At 43.1% G+C, this 19,523-nt stretch overlaps 1 protein-coding gene across 1 annotated transcript in view; it reads right to left on the bottom strand.

The window, feature by feature from the left end:
- Positions 1 to 19,523, bottom strand: part of INSC (INSC spindle orientation adaptor protein) — a 128,928-nt gene that overhangs the window by 90,666 nt on the left and 18,739 nt on the right. Inside the window, exon 2 of the mRNA XM_059708990.1 lies at positions 5,043 to 5,143. Coding sequence (XP_059564973.1) covers positions 5,043 to 5,098 — 56 coding nt within the window. The 5' untranslated portion in view covers positions 5,099 to 5,143. The remainder of the gene's footprint in view (positions 1 to 5,042; positions 5,144 to 19,523) is intronic.

Genomic DNA, 19,523 nt, shown 5'->3' with positions numbered 1-19,523 from the left:
AGCCATGTGTCCTTCATTCATCAAACATTTATTAAACACTTATTCATTCAGCCACTTACTGAGCTCCCACTGTGTGCATTCTAATGCTCACAGGAGCACAAATATGAATCAGAAATGAGTTCAGCCCTCAGGACATTTAACACTGAGTAGGAAAGATGATATTTACATAAATCATTATTTTACTACCCAGGGCCTGGCCCAAAGTTCTTAGCCCAAAGTAAATTTCATTCGAATGAATGAGTGAACGAATGAAATGATGTCTGTTATAGATCATTGCTAATGAGAATTACACTGGGGCTTGGACACAGAGCCTCTAAGGAGACTGGGTGGGAGAATGAGCTTAAGAAACAGCCCGGAGAAGGCAGGACTGCGCGATGGGCAGGAGGAAGCCTGAAGAGCATTTTGGCAGCTCTATCCCCTTCTCTGGGCCTCAGTTTCCCCATCTTATCATGAAGGGATGACACAGATGAGCTCTGAGGCATGTCCAGCAACAATATTCCGTGCTTCTATGATCCCAGCTCCCAGCACGGTATGGGAATTTCAATCTAACCTCTCTTCTTAAAAATAACCGTTGTATCACTGTCCCTCTGCCTTCACCAGGTCACGCCCTCTGTTTCTGTGGATTTCTCTTGGGAGATGTTGAGAAGGGAGGGAATTTGATTCTAACTTTGATTGGCCTTCCTGTTGGTTTAAACAACAGAAAAATATCCAATTATCCCATTGACAATTACAGTCTGCACATTTCACCGCAGGCCCAGAACTCAGCCCAGCAGCAGAAAACCAGCCACAGACCAGGGGCACACACATGCAAGCCATTATCTAGTTGGAGACAGGCTGGCCTGCGACGGTCCCCGCTGGCTCAGGAAGCTGGAGGGCTCCTCGCCAGCAGGCCAGGGATGACCCAAGAGGCTGCCAGCCACTTAGCTGCAGTTGCCACTCCCCCGTCCCAGCTCATCTCAGACAGTGAGAGGTCCCGTATGAAAGAACCAAGTCGTATACTTGCTACAGATCCAGGCCTCATCAGGTCAAGAGATAAATCAGTGCATTCCATAAGGAAGGGACCATTCCCTATTTGGTTAACAATATACTGGTAAGCAACGCACAAGGCATATGATCTGCACTTAATACATTATTTATAGAAAAAAATTTAGTTGAAGGCTAATGAATAAACAAATAGCTGAATAAATGAGGGAACAATTTGCTTGTGTAAGGCTCCCAGGAATACTGTGGAAAAGACAGACTGGATCGAGGATGGGCCCACGCTCAGGCTCAAGCTCCTCTGGGAGCATGTATCAAGCGCTGCTCCTTCCCAGCTCCATCCTTGGCAAGTCACGTCACCCCTTCCAGCCTCAGTTTCCTCATGGGGTGACTGTTGTATGTGCCGCTCAGGTTCCCCTTTAAGGAAGGACTTGTTGCCTCTAGCTGCCGGGAGTATCATTAGCAAACAGCCTCCCGCTAGAGACATAGCAGCCACAGTCTCCTGCCCTCTTCGCTCCCATCCATAAATCCTTGACTCTCCAGGGAGGTATTTGGACCTGAGCTGGCAAGGGTTCCCACTACTGAGGGATGCAGGGCAGGCTGGTTTCTGTCACCGGGACGGCTGGTGACCTGTGGGCTGTGCACTGCCGAGCACCCTGCACCCTAGAGAAACCTTCCTTCTTGAACCCCAGTACTTATGATGCAAACTCTTAAAGTAACGATCACTGCCACCTGTGAGAGAAGATGAAAGTGGTGCTGATCCGGCTTTAGGGCCAGCCAAGGGCACACAGCTGGTAGGAAGCGAAGCTGGGATTTGAGCCCAAGTCCAATTCCAAGGCCTATAAGCTGTCACCACTTAGACCCACATTAAAGTCTCCAAGAGCAGGGTTTTGTACTTTGGCTTCCTTATTTTATTGCTTTTAAATCTGAAAGTTTCCCAGGAGATTCAGATACAGTCAGAGTTACAAACCCTGTCACAGCCCCTCCTAACAACCACGTCAGTTCAGCACAGGATCCCAAGCCCTAGCCAGGGATGCTATTGCTCCCACCCTCTACTCTCACCCGGGAGCCTGCACCTAGAAAAGCCCCTTTGATGCTATTTATTCATAAAGGTCTCATATGACTCAGCCAGGCTGCTGGATGGCCCCACGCAACTTTGCAGCATTTGTTTATTTTGTATATTGAGGTAAACATTGGCACCACAGAGCAAAATTGAGTTTCAGTGGAACGCAACAGAAAGAAGCCAATTATCTAACGTGAATTATTTATCTGGGCACAATAATCATGGTGTTGTTCCCATGACAGAGGCCTCCGCAACTTGGAACAAGAGGAAAGAAGAGGTGGCAGCTATTGTCTGCCCCCAGTGCAGCCTCAGATTCGATGAATTAACCCCTCCCACATCCTGTAAATACACATGCGTCTTCTCTGTGAGTGTGGCCTATGCACCTGCCCCCAGAACACACGTGATTGATAGGCTGGTAGGCACAGGGATTGTATCCCCCCAGTATGTTCCCAATTCCAGGCTGTGACTATATTAAAGGAAATACCATCTTTGCAGCCCACCCTGTGAGGGTCAAGACATCCTAAACAAGCATTTTCTCAGGTTGCAATGCTTATGGCCAGCCTGAACTCATGACATCATCTTAGTCCTGTCACGGTATTTGCTATATAATATCAATTAGAAGCCCTATCCTGCCTCCAAAAGGATACAGTATCCCCCCCTTATCTGCCGGGATACATTCCAAGGCCTCCAGTGGGTGCCTGAAACCATGAATAATTGCACCAAACCTTAGGCATACTGTGTGTGTCTTTTTCCTATGCATACATACCTATGGTAAAGTTTAATTTATAATTTAGGCACAGTGAGAGATTAACAACAATGACTAATAATAAAATAGAACAATATACTGTAATGAAAGTTATGTAAATGTGGTCTCTCAAAATATCTTATTGCCCTGTGCTCACCCTTCCCTTGGTGATGTGAGATGATAAAATGCCTATGTGATGAGATGAAATGAGGTGAATGAGTGATGGAGGCATTGACATGGCCTTAGGCTAATATGAACTTTCCAATGATACATAACAAGAACTTTATGGCTTCTCTTTGGCAGGTTGAAATTGCCAGCATCACTACTCTTTCGCTTTAAAATAACTTTTAAAGTGACTATTAAAATAAGTTGCTGCAACACAAGCACCACAGGAGGCAATCTGATAACTGAGACAGCTTCTTAGTGACTAATAGGCAGGTAGCGTCTCCAGCCAGGACAAAGGGATGACTCATGTCCCGGGCGAGACGGAGGAAGACAGCACAAGATTTAATCATGATACTCGGAACATCACACAATTTAAAACTTATGAATTGTTTATTTCTGAAACTTTCCATTTAATATTTTCAGATCTCGGAAGACCACGGGTAAAGGAAATCTAATTTCTAAATCATTTTTGTGTGATTTAATTTTCTTTTATCCTTGTAACTTCTGGGGAGGTTGGAAGTGGGAAAGGGATGTCAGTGGTTCCCAGAGGCTTGAAAGGGCGCCAGGAGCTGATCTACCTTGGCCGCACGTGCCCTACTCTGGGGACCTATTCCTCTTCTGAAGTAGTTGTCATTGATGGAGCAGCTCCCATGTCAGGCAGGTGCTTTATGCAAATTATCCTAAACTCTCATAACAACCCGATGACGTAAGCATAAATATCTCCCTTTCAGAGATGAAGAAACTAAAGCCCAAGGTTACAGCTAATAAGTAACAGAACCAAGAATCAAGTTGAGACTCTCCCAACTCCTAACCGCTGTCCTAACCTGCCCTGTGAGGACAGCTTCCTCACGCCCGCACAAGCTCTAATCTGACCATCCTGGGACCCATGGGGCTCTGTGGGGGTGCCCCAAAGTACTACTGTCAGAGCTGCTACCGCCCATCTGGCTCCACAGGTAGGGCCTCCCACCTGATTGGCACTGGAGCTGTAAGACTAAGAGTCTGCTTCATCCACATCGGTTCCCCTTTCTCCTGGCTTAAAATATTAGGCTGCTGAGAGTGTCTGTCTGTGATTGCTTATTTTCTCAGCGAGGTCACTTGCTAAGAGAGGTCAGAGGAGGGATTTCTGGAAGAACTCCCCAAGGTCACCTACATGAGGAGCCAGAGAGGACCTCTGAGGCACAGCAGGCACATACTAAACCAGTGATGGCGAACCTATGACACGTGTGTCAGAGGTGACATGCGAACTCATTTTTTTTTGGTTGATTTTTCTTTGTTAAATGGCATTTAAATCTATAAAATAAATATCAAAAATATAAGTCTTTGTTTTACTATGGTTGCAAATATCAAAAAATTTCTATATGTGACACGGCACCAGAGTTAAGTTAGGGTTTTTCAAAATGCTGGCACGCCGAGCTCAAAAGGTTCGCCATCACTGTCATAGCTCCCCCTGTGTAGCTCTCTCTGTATGACGGACACTTATTTATATGAACTCACTTAATCCACACGTCAATCCTATGAAGTAGTACTATTATATCCCCGTTTGACACATGAGGGAACCAAAGTGCTGAGAAGGCACCTCTGGGGCCACGAGTCTCTCCTTTCCCCAACTTCATCATCTGGGCTTTACCTGTTCAATGCAGTCCTCCCTCCCTCACCCTGCCCCCCTACTGCCCAACTCAGGGCAACAGCCATTTCCCAAGGACCAGCTCTGCGCTCACTTCTCTCCCTGGTGCTCTGGGGGAAAGAGAAGACACTTAAAGGTAGACTGACCCTTCAAAGAGGCTCAGAGAGGACCTTCACTAACGACGAGGGTCCCCAGTGTCTCCAGCCTCCTGGCCTAGGAAGGATCAGGAACCTACTCTGGGGTCCCCTATCTTAGCGGCACACCCCACTGGATTTTTTGCTTCACTGTCTGCCTGGATCTTAGACTGCAGCTCCTTGGGAGATAGGATATGCCTGACTCCTCCATGCCCCAGGGCCCAGTTCCAGGCATATTTGCCGAGTGAACCTGGTATCCCCAACACCTTGTCCTAAAGCTTCCTCCCCAGGATGGAGCATGGAGAGGGTACCACCTGCGGCCTAGGGACTTACCGCTGACCCGGGAGGGCCATGGAGTCCACCTGGCGGCCTCCAGGCAGCGCCATCATGTTGAACCCGATCTGCAGCAAAGCCTGCCCGCAGCGGTCGGGACCCTGGAAAGAGAAGGGAGGATGGGGTCAGTGAGGGCCTGGGGGGGGGGGGGGGAGACACAATCACTTTCTCTCCCAGATCCTGGCCGCAAGGAGTCCAGGCAGGTGTGGAGGAAAACCCCCCTAGCCCTCCTCTGCTTTTTGAGCCAGTTTGTGCTCCGCTGTCCTCACAAAAGTAACACAAGACTCTGATCTTGGTTCTACTAGTAAGTCCCTAGCCCCCTGTGAACTTCCGCAATCTTTTATCCCATTGTCAAATATGTGCCTGATCCATTTTGCTTTGTACCCAATATTGGACCGCAGGGACCAGCAAACATAACAGGAGGGAAACTTATACTTAAGTCTATGGTTTATCTGAAATTCACATTTAACTGGGCATCCTATATTATTTGCTAAATCTGGCGGCTCTACATGCTAATTCCCTAGCTGTATACCATCACAGCACTGGGTTATTCGCTTTGATTATGCCTGGAAAATGTGACTCTGTAATGGGCATGGTGGTTGCTTCCCAAAATCCATTCCACTTCAGATGATGTAATTTCACCCAGACTGCCAGTAATTGGTTCAGAGTGCTTCTAGGAAAACCATGTTCTCCTAACTACAAGGTAAGACTGGATCTCTCCCACTGAACCTGAGCAAGGAAAGAATATCATTTCGTCGCTGCTAGAAACCATCTTGCGAGCAGGAGAGGACCTAGCTGGAGAAGAAAGGTCCTTGATCCCTGAACCCCTGAATGATTGACCCTGGAGCTGGGCCCACCTCTAGGCTTCGTGTTACGTAAGATAATGCAGTTGTTGTTTGAGTGAGGATCTGGGTTCTCTACAGACAAAAGCAGGCTAACTGATAAAGGGGAGCCGGCTCCCAGGGGCTCCAGTCCCAGCTCTGAAGACCCACTTGGCTTGCCTGTGCTTCACAGGTTGGATGGAGACAATAGCGTCCTTCTTCCCCCATAAAACAAGCTGCCCACCTCTTTGTCTCCTCCTGCCTTGCCTTGTCCCTTCCCCAGTCCTCCCTCTCTGCCAGCTCCTTCTCCGAGCCAATAACGAAGCCCTCCCTGTAGGAAGGGGAGATTCTATCGCTGTTGCCTGGGCAAAGTAATAAAAGGGAGGGAGGGCTGTCCCCTACATGCCCTGGTTTGAGGACAGCAGATTTCAAGGCCTTCATAGAAAACACAAGAGTGAACTGGTGGAAAGACACAGCGGAGGTGGGCAAGCGGAGCCCAGAAAAATTAAAGTCTTACTCTGTGATTACAGTGACCCTTATGAGAAAAGAGCAGAGGAGGACTTTAATGAATAGTGATGTGGCTGGACACAAAGTACCCCTTATGATGCTTGGAATGCATGTGTCCATCGAAAAAATATGGGGAGGCAGGGGCTCAGAATAAACCAAGGCTTTGGTTAATCCCAGGGACTCACTGCCACTGTGGGCCCCCCTAGACTGTGAGCCCTTCAAGGACAAGAACCACTTGCAAGCACTCTATGTTGCCCATTGAAAGAAGGAGTGGAATGGATTTTTAATACCTTTATGTTGAGCCCTAATTATTTACCTAGAACTGAGACTAATATCTATTTCACAGAACTCTGTAACAGTGACGTGAGATCAGTAATAGAGATGGGAGCGAAATAAATAGAAGCTGTTATTATTCTCGTGTCCTGAGAGTCTGCTGTGTGCTCAGCCCCGTGATCAGATAAAGGCGATGAGGGAAATGAGATGAAGTGCATGAAGCACCTCGCACAGGGACAATGTGCGTCACTGGTCTCGGCATTGTTATTTCTACCATTACCATCGTTATTGAGAAAATGTATTTTGGGAACCCAGTGAGTCACTCGCCTGAAAAGTATGACACGAAAGAAAAAGTTAGAAATAACAAAATTCCCTTTGTGATGTGTCTGACTAAAGAACCAGAAAGTAATACCAATTTCTCCGAAAGTTATGATGTGTTCAGAGTGCATGAACAAGCAGGCCTTATTTTATCGCCATCGTTGTCATGGAGAAGGAAAGGGGGGCAGAGAAAAACTGTTGAAGAGGGAATTAAAGCTCAGAGCGACTGAGGAGACAGAGACAATAAGGAAGTTTAAGGTCCTTTAAGGTGTGAACCAATCAGTCCAGGCCGGCGTGGCTCAGTGTTTGAGCGCTTACCTATGAAGTCACAGTTTGATGCCCAGGTTGTAGGCTCCATCCCCTGTAGAGGGCATGGAGGAGGCAGCCGATCAATGATTCTCTCTCATCACTGATGTTTCTAGCTCTCTCTCTCTCCCTCTCCTTTTTTCTCTGAAATCAATAAAAAATATTTTTTTAAATATAAAAATAAATAAGTATGAACCAGTCAGGATTCTGTGACTAGGTGAAGCACATCCTAGAACAGCCGTGGGCAAACTACGGCCCCTTTGAAATGAATAAAAGTAAAAAAAAAAAAAAGACCGTACCCTTTTATGTAATGATGTTTACTTTGAATTTATATTAGTTCACACAAACACTCCATCCATGCTTTTGTTCCGGCCCTTCGGTCCAGTTTAAGAACCCATTGTGGCCCTCAAGTCAAAAAGTTTGCCCACCCCTGCCCTAGAATATTGAAGGAACCTCTGGATCTAATCGAGTCATATCTGAGGGACCCGGAGGGAGAGCTGTTAGGCACAGAAGCCTGGATGTTCTGAATTTCTAAGAGGCAGATTCTAGGAACACAGCTTGCTGAGCACAAAATTCTAGAACAGATTCCTAATCACTGATGGGAGGCCTTTTGGACAAAAGCAGTGAGCACAAGAGGCCAGCAAAGGCACAGTAGGAACAAGTCATGCCCCAAAAATCTATACCCATTTCTTTAGGGATACTGGGCTCTTTGCTGAGGGGCATGCACTAAGTCCAATATAGATTTGTTTTGTCAAAGCACCCTGGTGAGATGTCTTTGCTCATCCATTTCACTCATAGTCTCCCAGCCGTTATGCTGGTGGAGGCTGCCCCCTAACAAAACCTGGGGAGGCCACCTGGGCATATCTGGACTGTATATAAATCACTGGCCTTCGCAGACAGCATTACCGATGCCTGCCTCCTTTCCCCAGTGGGACAAGATTCCTTGATGTCTGAAACTACATCTTGCTCAGTGTGAGACTAGGCACAGGACCCTACACAATGAACTGCCCAGTCAAACTGGGATTATGATTCCGATGAGATCTCAGAGGAGCTACACTTCACATTCACTGGGAACAAGAAACAGGTTAGAGAGATTATCTATAAGGTGACAGAGGAAATAGCAAAGACTTTAACCCAGCTGATGTTTATAGAGTACCTCTATAATGAAAACAATAGCTAATATTTATTGACTAGGTACTATGTGCCCGGCTCTGTTCTAAATGGTTCATATAGTATTAACTCATTTAATATTATCATCATCCCTTTGTTACAGGTGAGGTCTCTGAAATTCAGTGGAATTACATCCATTGCCCAAGATCACACAGCTAGTAGGTGACAGAGGGCTAGTATCCAAGTTTTATGATTGCAGATGATGATGATGAGAGCAATGAACAGGTGACATGTGTTCAGCATTTGTTGACAGCCTGACTACTGGTTCCATGGTGATGACACCCAGCCCCAACCCTTCGTAGCCAAGCCCTCTTCTCTCTCAACAGCACCTCCCACTGCTCCCACCTCCCAGACTGTGAGTCCCCCAGCTCCACCTAGGGCTGGCCTTCAATGACACAGCCAGAGAGAGGACAGACAGTCCTCAGAAAAATGAAGCAAATCATAAAAACTGCAGGAGGAAGAGGAGCACAGACAGTGGGGCCATCTCCCTGTTCCTCATCTGTTGGTTTCCTTCATGACAGTCACATGGACAGAGTTATGGGGCGTGAAGGGATCAGGGGAGGGAACACCGCAGTCCCAGCTAAGCCTGTCACTAGGTTTATAGGGAGACCTGTTGCAAGCATGCAGCCCTCAGGAAAGCCCCTGTGGCCTGCTGCCCTGGCAGCCACCCCTTCCCACTGCCCTAGGCTGAACTCATTCTATTGACAGGGGCTCAGAGCAGAGCCCCTCCAAAGCTACACAGCATGTCAGGAAGCCAAGAATAGATTCAAGACACCCCCTTTGCCCGTGCTGTCTGCATCGCAACATAAACTTGGAAATCTGACAGATCTGGACGCTGTGCCTCATTAGTACATGAACTTAGGAAAATCATCAGCCCCCATGAAGGTGTTTTCTTCAGTTATACCTGCCTCCCAGGAGCTTCATGAGGATTAAATGAAACCACTCACAAGAGTCCCTAATAATATCGTATCATATATCATATAATATCATATTTACGATGTGCTTGGCACATGGTAGCCTCAAAGAGGGAGTGTCCTTCCTCATGGCAGTAGGAGTTGAGACATATATCTCAAGGCAGAGATTCTACCTTGCCCACAAAAATGGTGAGGACATATGTAGGAGTGAGCAGGAAAGAAGAAACTCCATCATCTCTACCCCACCTCAAAGGCCTCCCTAACTCATTGAAAATCTCACCCTGGAACTGCAACCTTGGTTCTATGCCTCCTTCACTAGGAGGGGCTGGTTTGCAAAAAAGACTTGAAGCCTTAAAGTCCACTGATTTAGTTCAACGCCTGCTGGGACAGCCGCGCATTTGGACAGCTCATTTCTCTCCTGCATCCCATTAGAGGCAGCGCTTGCTCACCTCCATTTGGCTAACTAGCCAGCCTGGGCTCTGGAGGAAAGGGAGCCTGTTTACCGTAAATTACTCAATTAGAACCGGGAGCAAGGGAGGTTTTCTGCCATTGTCTAATGGGCCAATCCAAGTACAGCTCACGGCAAGGCGAGGATTGTTTAATCTGCAGGAGTCATTATTGCTGTCAACGGGGGCAGGACAGTAAACATTGAGGAAAGCAGTTAAGCTCCAGCCAAAATGCTAGGTAGAAGGCAGGGGTGGAGGTAAAAGAGGAATGAGACCTGGGGATGCAGTCAGGTCCCTCATTATATGATCGCCTACCCCTCTTTATTTCTCACCCCATAGAAGCCCTCACAATTGTATTTAAACATTTCTCTCTGAAATTAGTAGCTTTATATCTGTCTTCGCTGAGGGTCCCAGGGGCATGGACTAGAGGTCTGTCCTGCTCACTACTGTACCTCCAGGCCCGCCTTCCTGACACAGTGCCTCGTGCATAATGATCAAATCAATAAACATTTGCTGACTGACCAGGGGGCTTCTTGTTAAAGGGACTTCAGCTTCCTCACTGGTAATGGGAGATGAAGGTATCTATCTCAGGATGTGTTATGAGTACTCAGTGAGACAATTGTGGGAGGGTCTTTTATGACTATACATGTGCCTGGAAAGGGCATCCTAATATCCATTGAGACAAAGTCCCCTGTCCCTCCTGAGTTCGCACAGTCTACACTGTCTGTCATTCCCAGCTGGACAGCCTCCCTCCTCACTCCCAGCTCTGTGTTCATCACGTTCTCCAGACAGACAGACATTCCACAGACAATCCCACTGCTGCATGAAAATGACAGCCACAGGTAACCAAGAGGATGCAAGACAGGTCCTGAGGGCTTCCACCAGTACTAGGTGAGAATGGAAGGTGGGGAGAAGAGGTCAGGGCAAGTTTCTCAGGACCTGACCCCAAAGAGTGTGGAAGCAAAGGAAGGAGAAGGGACCGGAAGTATGAGAATGCAGGCAGCAGGAAGAGCATATGAAAGGCACAAGATCGTGGGTACGGAAGTGATTCCAGAAGGCTGGACGGAGCATGCTGGGGTGGAGGTGGAGTTTAGAGGAAACTACCCCAGTGGCATGGCAATGCAGAAAAACGAGTGGTCACTTTCAGATAGGGGAGGAGGGCAGACTTCTTAGAGGAGGTGACATCTGGATCTTAAACGCAGGGTGGGGTTTTGCCAGATGTAAATGGGACAAGGCCGTTCTGTGCCAGGAGAGCAGTACGAGCCATGGCAAGGAGACCAGAAAATGTAGTGGGCATTCAGAGACCCAGATATCTCCCAGGAGCTGGAGAGAAGGCGCCTCTATGGCCCTGCATGAGAAAAGTTGGTTCTTTGGACTCTATGCTGTGCGTGGTAGGGGGGCCACAGAAGGTGTTTGAGAGGGAGGGCGGAATGATCAGAGTGGAATTTCAGCTCCCACGGTGACCAGTGGAGTGGATGGACTCCAGGGGATGAGACCAGCAGCAGCGATTTATTTAAGAGAACGATGTGAGCTCCAAGGGGGACCACAAAAGCCTGGGGCCGAAGAGGTGGGGACCTGAAGGGGCAAGGAGGACTGCAGTGAGATTTGGGAAGCAGCAACAACAAGCCTCCCTTCTCACCCCCACTCAGGGTCTCTGTTTGACTTATAGGCGGGTGGCAACGGTCATCAGAGATAGTTCAGTATTGCTAGGTGTGGTGGCCAGCATCCTGCAGCAATCAGATACTTTAAGAACCCTCATTCCCAGGGGAGATGCAAGCTGTCACCCAGCCCTGATGAATGGGCTGAACCTCATGAAATATAGACAGCTCTGGCTCCCTTGAGGAAGCCCCAATGGCCCCTCACAGCTGCCAGGCGACAGAGCCCAGCAAGTTGGCGGACCAGACCTCAGAGAACCAGGCCTTGTCCCTTGAGGCACTAAAAACCCTGGTTGGACAGCCCAAAAGGACTGTGTATCAGGTAGAAGGGGGCCTGCCCAGACCTCAGCCCTGCTCAGGTTCAAGATGAATTTTAGAGGATTGATAAAGGATAAAATGGGAGCGATGGTTCCTTCCTCGTGGCACTCTGTGCGGGTCAGTGAGATCACACATGGGAAGTGCCTGGCACACATGGCCGCTCGATATAAAGGTTGGTTCAATCTCTCTTCTGGTGAGGAGGCTGCCTAACAGTAGGGAGGCAGCCAGAAGGAGGCCATTCTGAGCTATGTCCAGCTAGTCAACTGCTTTTTACTCTTTAACTTTTTATCACTTTTTACTTCTAACTTTTCCTCATGTGAATGTTAGCCAACTGCTCAAATGTCCCTCAGCCTTGATTTGCAAAAGTGAGAGCCCTCTCTCATTGGGCCCAGGTCCCAGGGTGCTAAAATTAACAATAAGTATACTTTAAGTTAATGACTTACTGGTTGTGGCTGCCACGAATAGACATAATTCTCAGATAAGGGCCATTAGAGAAAATTGAATAGCTCCAACGTGGTGAAAATTTGGATACATCCTGTTTCATAAATCATGACCAGAGGTCACGGGGCAAGCTGTTTCACTCTCTGAGTCATGATGAAGACCCAGGTTGAGGGGGTCCATATTACCCTTGGGAAAGTGAACACAGGAGAGAGAACTGTACAATGTTTTGTCGTTTCACATATAACATTCTCTTATTTCTAACGCCATGAGCAGGTGATGGTGCTATTTAAACAACCATAATAATCCAACTCTCATCTCCAATTTTATTTCCTTCTCAAATCCTCCAAGCTGCAGTTTGCTCAATAACATTTGGAAGATCGCATGATGAGATCATGGAAATCCAAAGTTCAGGATTGAGATTACAATCCCAGTTCTGTCTCTCTCTAGGCTTCTCCTACCTTTAGCCTCCTCATCTGTAAAAATAGGAATAGAATCTATTCTCAAGGCTGTGGTTAGAATCAGTAAGATCATGTATCCTGCATGATACTTACAAGAGCAAGTGAAATAATAAAATAAGCTGCTTTGACCCAGAAGGCTAGTTAATGATGCTACACAGGAAATATCATGATATCTATCTTCGTGCCCAATAAATAGTCTATTTCCCACTGAGACCTCAGGCCCCAAAAGTTGCTACCCACTAGGGCAGTGGTTCTCAACTTTCCTAATGCCGGGACCCTTTAATACAGTTCCTCATGTTGTGGTGACACCCAACCATAAAATGATTTTCGTTGCTACTTCAGAACTGTAATTTTGCTACTGTTAGGAATCATAATGTAAATATCTGATATTCAGGATGTATTTTCATTGTTACAAATTGAACATAATTAAAGGATAGTGATTAATCACAAAAACAATATGTAATTATATATGTGTTTTCCGATGGTCTTAGGCCTGTGAAAGGGTGGTTCGACACCAAAAGGGTTGAGAACCACTGCACCAGGGAACTAAAAAGCAAATTATATTTAATATATTGGGAAGAAGATGCCTTCCATAGAAGAGATTTGATAAAGACCTAGTACATAAAGAACACCCTTTGAGTAATCACAAACCACAACACTAAAACATTTTCTGTGATTGGCCCTGAAGAAATAATTAACATCCCACTCATACCCTCTGTGACCTAAGTAGTGTGGGGCATTCAAAGGAAAATCCAGATGGAACCAGAACCTGGGCTCAGCCACAATGACAAAGGGTTCTCACCAGCTCATTAATAAAAAGAACCAAAGACAGAGAATCAGAACCCACTCTAGGGTCACAGCATATACACATGGAATAACCTCAAGTGTAAACACAACACAACGAATCTCGGCAAACCCTACTGTCATTGCCATAACATCCTCAGATAAAGAATCTTTTATGTTGGAGCCTGGTGTCAGGAACATGGTCCACATGGTCAGCATATAGCCATTTGAGTTAATTAATTGGGGCACAGGATGGGTCAGGCAGGCCTTTTACAGATTGCTATCTTATTGAGGCTCACTTATGTTTAGTGTGCCACATGTCACCGTGGCATCTGAACAGTGCATTGCATTGTATCCAGCACAGAGTAGGAGCTCAATAAGTGTTAATCATTTCCCTACGGAGTATTCCCTGGTTCTCCAAAAACACCTTGCTCTCCCATCATTCATTGCACCCAGCACATCCATACTGAAATCTCCCCAATCCCCTTTTTCTATCTCCAGGTGTTACCAGTGTTTTAAGATTCAGCTTTAATCCTACCTCAGCTGGGAGGACTTCCCCAGTCACCCTAATCCTATAGTAATTTCTCCCTCCAAAAAGTTACCTTGGAATAAATAAAACTGTGAGGTCTTGAACAATTTTAAATTATAAGACAAGGCATGCTTTCTCCCTAGTCCCTCTCTCTTCCCCTTTCTGCCTACTGCGTGATGCCAGAGCATCTGAAAAGCCACACTATGGCAAGGCCAAAAGATGGAAGAAGTTGAGTCCCAAATCACAGTTTAGAGTAGAGCCATCCAACCCACAACAGTCTCTGGGGTAAGCAAGAAGTGAACATAATGTGCTAAACCACCAATACTTGGGGGTTTGCTTGTGACAGCAACTAATTTTCATTAATCTGACTAATTATAAGAATTAAAGTAAATGATATATCAAAGGTACCTATAAGTATGCTAGATACTGATATCTTAATAAATAAAAGTTCCTTTTCTTTTCTTCCACAGTCTTGGAGAAGAAGGTGTCAGTTTGTCTACTGACAATTACTGGACACTGTTCAGTCTACTGGACACCGATTAGTTCATGCACAATACAGCCAGGGTCCAGAAGTTGATAAGATGAGGGTGTGATGAAATAAATACTTACAAACATGTAAAGTCCCATCACTTCTGAGACTAAGATTCTGTTTCTCAGCCTGTGCCTTTTCTGTTTCTATGCATCCATTCATAATAACAGCCAAAATTTACTACAGATGTTTCTAAGGTGCATTTTTTCATAATTTAACATCTGCGATTGGGATGTATGTTTCAGTTGATAACATCTTGGCATTGTGTCATAGTTTAGTTGGAAGCATATTCTCTTCTTTTGTGAAGTAACAGGTAAGCTAACAATCTGTGGCATCTTAAATTCAGTGAAATGTGGTATTGGGCACTGTGTACCAAGCACTCTTCTAAGGGCTTCATATAAATAAATTCATTTATTGCTACAAAATCCAAAACAATTAATACTACTATTACCCAATTTTAAAGACATTAAAATGAAGATGCAGAGAGATTCAGTTATTTGCTAAGGTATACAGCTGGTAAGATGAGGGGGGGAATAGACTCTACCCTCTCTTTAAGGAACTCCATATGATGCCACTATTTTTTAGCACCTGATTTTTACTTGGCAATTGATTCCTCTTCCTATAAGAAAGCTCACAAGCATATTCTATATTCAGCAATACCATATACCATAATTCTAAGATACTTTCCCATAAGAATTTTAAAGAATTGATAAAGATGTTCTTAATGTGTGTTTTTTAATGCATCACTGAGCTATTGAAAATGAAATCTAAAGAGACTGAAAGGAAAGCAAAAGCAGGAACCAGGGATAATGAGTAAGAAATGAAGGGAGTTTTTATCCTAAGAACATCTGCTGAATGTTATATCCCCTAAGCTTCTGTTTCATGTGTGTATGGGGCAGGACAGACTAAGGGCAAGTCCTAGGGCAATGATGGCCAACCTTTTGAGCTCAGCGTGTCAGCATTTTGAAAAACCCTAACTTAACTCTGGTGCCGGGTCACATATACAAATTTTTTGATATTTGCAACCATAGTGAAACAAAGATTTATATTTTTGATATTTATTTTATATATTTAAATGCCATTTAACAAAGAAAAATCAACCCAAAAAAATGAGTTCGCGTGTCACCTCTGACACGCATGTCATAGGTTCTCCATCACTGCCCTAGGTAATAGGGAAAAAATCAAATAGGGGTCCAGAAGATCAAAAACTCAGTATAAGGGGAAGTAAGAAATAAATCTTTAATACAGGAGGTACAAAACAACAAAAGTTGTTTGTCCCAACTTGGGTAAAAGTAAAATCTCTCTTTAAAATGAATTATCACAATATGACCTTCATATAGGTTTGTGGCCTGAACACACATTATCTGTGAAGGGGAATAAAAACTCAAAGACTTTAGTTTCAAGAAATAAAAGAGAATCTTGGAAACATTTTCAAGGAACAACATCTATGAAATATAGCCAAGAACATTTGAGAAAGAACCAAATTATATTCTATAAATTAAAAATAAAATAATTAAAATGAAAACCTCATTGGACAGATTGATCACAGCTAAAGAATGAATTGCTGTATTAAACGATAGAACAATAAAAATTATCCAAGCAGCCCAAAGAGACAGAGAGAAAATATGAGAGAACTAAAGCTAAGGAATAGAGAATAAAATAGTCTAACAGGTATTTAATCAGATGTCTAAAGGGAGATAAGAGATAGAATAGAAGGGGAAATTATAAAAAAATAGTGGCTAAAATTTTTCCAAGAATGTTTAAAAGACAAAACAACTTTCAAATACAGAATACCATAAACTCAAAACGGATAAAGGACTTAAAGGTAAGACAGGAAACCATAAAAGTTTTAGAAGAATTTATAGACAGCAAAATATTAGATATATGTCATAGCAATATCTTTACCAATACAGCTCCTAGGACAATGGAAACTAAGGAGAAAAATAAGCAAATGGGACTACATCCAAATAAAAAGCTTCTGCACAGCAAAAGAAACCATCAACAAAACAACAAGAAAGTCCACTGCATGGGAGAACATATTTGCCAATGTCATCTCTAATAGTGGCTTAATCTCCAAAATTTACAGGGAACTCATACAACTTAACAAAAGGAAGATAAACAATCCAATCAAAAAAATGGCCCAAGGACCTAAATAGACACTTTTTGAAAGAGGACATTCAGAAAGCCAAGAGACATGCCACATGAAAACATGCTCAAAGTCACTAATCATCTGAAAGATGCAAATCAAAACGACAATGAGGTACCATCTCATACTTGTCAGAATGTCTATCATCAACAAATCAACAAATGACAAGTGCTGGAGAGGATGCGGAGAAAAAGGAACCCTCGTGCACTGCTGGTGGGAATGCAGACTGGTGCAGCCACGCGGAAGACAGTATGGAGTTTCCTCAAAAGTTAAAATGGAACTCCCATTTGACTCAGTAATCCCACTTCTAGGACTATATCCCAAGAAACCAGATACACCTTTCAGAAAGGCTATATGCACCCTTATGTTCATAGCAGCACAATTTACCATAGCTAAGATTTGGAAACAATCTAAGTGCCCATCAGCAGATGAGTGGATTAAAAAAGTATAGTACATCTACACAATGGAATACTTACTATGCTGCTATAAAAAAAGGAACTTTTACCACTTGCCACAGCATGGATGGAACTGGAGAGCATTATGCTAAGCAAAATAAGCCAGTCGGAGAAAGATAAATATCACATGATCTCACTTATATGTGGGATATAATGATCAACATAATTTGATGAACAAGAATAGATCCAGAGACAAATGACAGGGGATGAGGGTGTTAGAGAGCAACTAAAGGACTTGTATGCATGCATATTAGCATAACCAATGGACACAGACACTGGGGCAGTGAGGGCTTACCCAGGGTGGGAATGGCTGGGGCGGCGGGGGTCAAGTGGGGAAAAAGGAGACATATGTAAAACTTTAGACAATTAAAAAAAGGATAAAATAAAGGTCTCTTCAAACAATTAAAATTCCAACAGTAAAGGGAATTCTAAAAGATTTCTATCAGGCAGAAAAACAGATGGAAGGTATGAGATATAAGAAAGAATGCTAAGCATATTTACATGTAACTATGTGAGTAAATTCAAACAAATCTTTACTATAAGAAATAATTATTATACCTCATTTGTGGCATAAGGAAATAAGATAAATCTAAAATATTGTAAGTAAATTTAGAAGAGGATGACTAAAGTAAGTTAAAGTGTTCTAAATTTCTTTCACTTTGGGAGGAGGAAAATTAACTTTATTTTTTAACATGTTTTTATTGATTTTTTTTTTAGAATGAGAGGAAGGGAGAAGGAGAGAGAAAAAAACATTGATGTGAGAGCAAAACATCAATTGACTGCCTCCTGCATGCTTCCTACTGGGGACCAATGCCCAACCAACTGAGCCACACTGATCAGGACCTTAGGTTATTTTTAAAGTTGTAATATCTAGGAATCCAACGAAAAGACTACACATAAAGAAAGAAATAGACATTAACCTTCAAATATGTAGGAGTGTGGGGGAAATAAATAAGTAATAAAAAAAGAAGAAACAAGTGTGGAGGCAGGAGTATCAATGTACTAGTATAATAGTAATCACAGTAAGGGGAGATGAACTAACCTAGCCAATTGTAAGCAAAGATTACAAAGCATGCATTAGAGAAGAGAAAAAGTGTGCTATGTGTTGGCTATAATAAATCTCTGTAAAATAAAAAACACAAAGCAAAATAGCTTAAAGTTAAAGCTAAAGAATTCTGGTGCTAATGTATTCAAAAATATAAGACAAACTTTAAGATAATAAGTATTATAAAGATAAAGAGATTCACTACATAAAAATAAAAAGTTCAGCTCATCAAGAAGACATAATAATGAGGATATACCTAATAACAATAATATAGTCTTAATCTGTACAAAGTAAAAACTGATAAAATTTCAAGAAATGAATAAATCTAGAATTACAGACGATATTTCAACACATTTTCTCATTAATTAATAGGTGAAGCAGGAAAATTATTGGTAAGAATATAGGAGATTTGAGTGGCACAATTAAGTTAGATTTAATATTTATGAGTAGAACACTGCATTCACCTTATTGGAACTACACATTCTTTTCAAGGATTAATGAATTTTTTTTTAATGACTAGTGCCTACATCTTAAAGCAAGCTTCAGCAAATTTCAAATGATTGGTTCCCTACAGATTACAATTTCTACCCCAGTATAAATATCCCCATACATTTGGATATTTTAAACATAAAAATAATTGGTCAAAGAAAATATTATAACAAAAATTAGAAAATAACCCTGAATAATTATTAAAATACACATAAAAATCATATCCTATACAGATGAGTAGAATTGATAGCAAAAATTACAGCCATAAATAAGAAAATCTGAAAATTAGAAGAATGTCTAACTTCTAACAACATAAGAAATTTTATAAAGAAAAGGAAAGTAATTCCAAAGAAAATAGCATAACACAAAAAGAGCAAACATTAAGCAAAACACAACAAAAACAACACAAATGTAAACACAAATGAAATGATCAATAGAATTAAACTTAGTTTTTGAAAATACAAATAAATTTCTTCTAAGATCAGAATAAAAGGAAAGGAAACACAAATAAGTTTAATAATGAAAGGGAGTCTATTCCTATAAATGCAGCAGAGATAAAGTAATATTATCAATATCATTGAAATCATAGATAAACTAGGTAAGTCCTAGAAAAAGACAATTTGCAAAGTTGACTCATGAAGAAATAGACCTAGAACCAATGAATAAATTAAGCAGTCGTTTAACATCTTCCCAGAAGGGAAACACCAGGCACAAAGTGTGAGTTACTATCTTTCAAAAGAAAGATAAACTTACCCAAACTCTTTCAGAGAATAAGAAAAAGAAAACACTTTAATTCATTTTATGAGACTGACATAATTTTGACACTGAAACTAAGCAAGAGCACAAAGAAGGAAATTTATAGGCCAATCTCACGTATG

Source organism: Myotis daubentonii, chromosome 9 (genome assembly GCF_963259705.1).
Source record: "Myotis daubentonii chromosome 9, mMyoDau2.1, whole genome shotgun sequence".
NCBI lineage: Eukaryota > Metazoa > Chordata > Mammalia > Chiroptera > Vespertilionidae > Myotis > Myotis daubentonii.
This window is presented reverse-complemented; position numbering and strand designations above follow the sequence as displayed.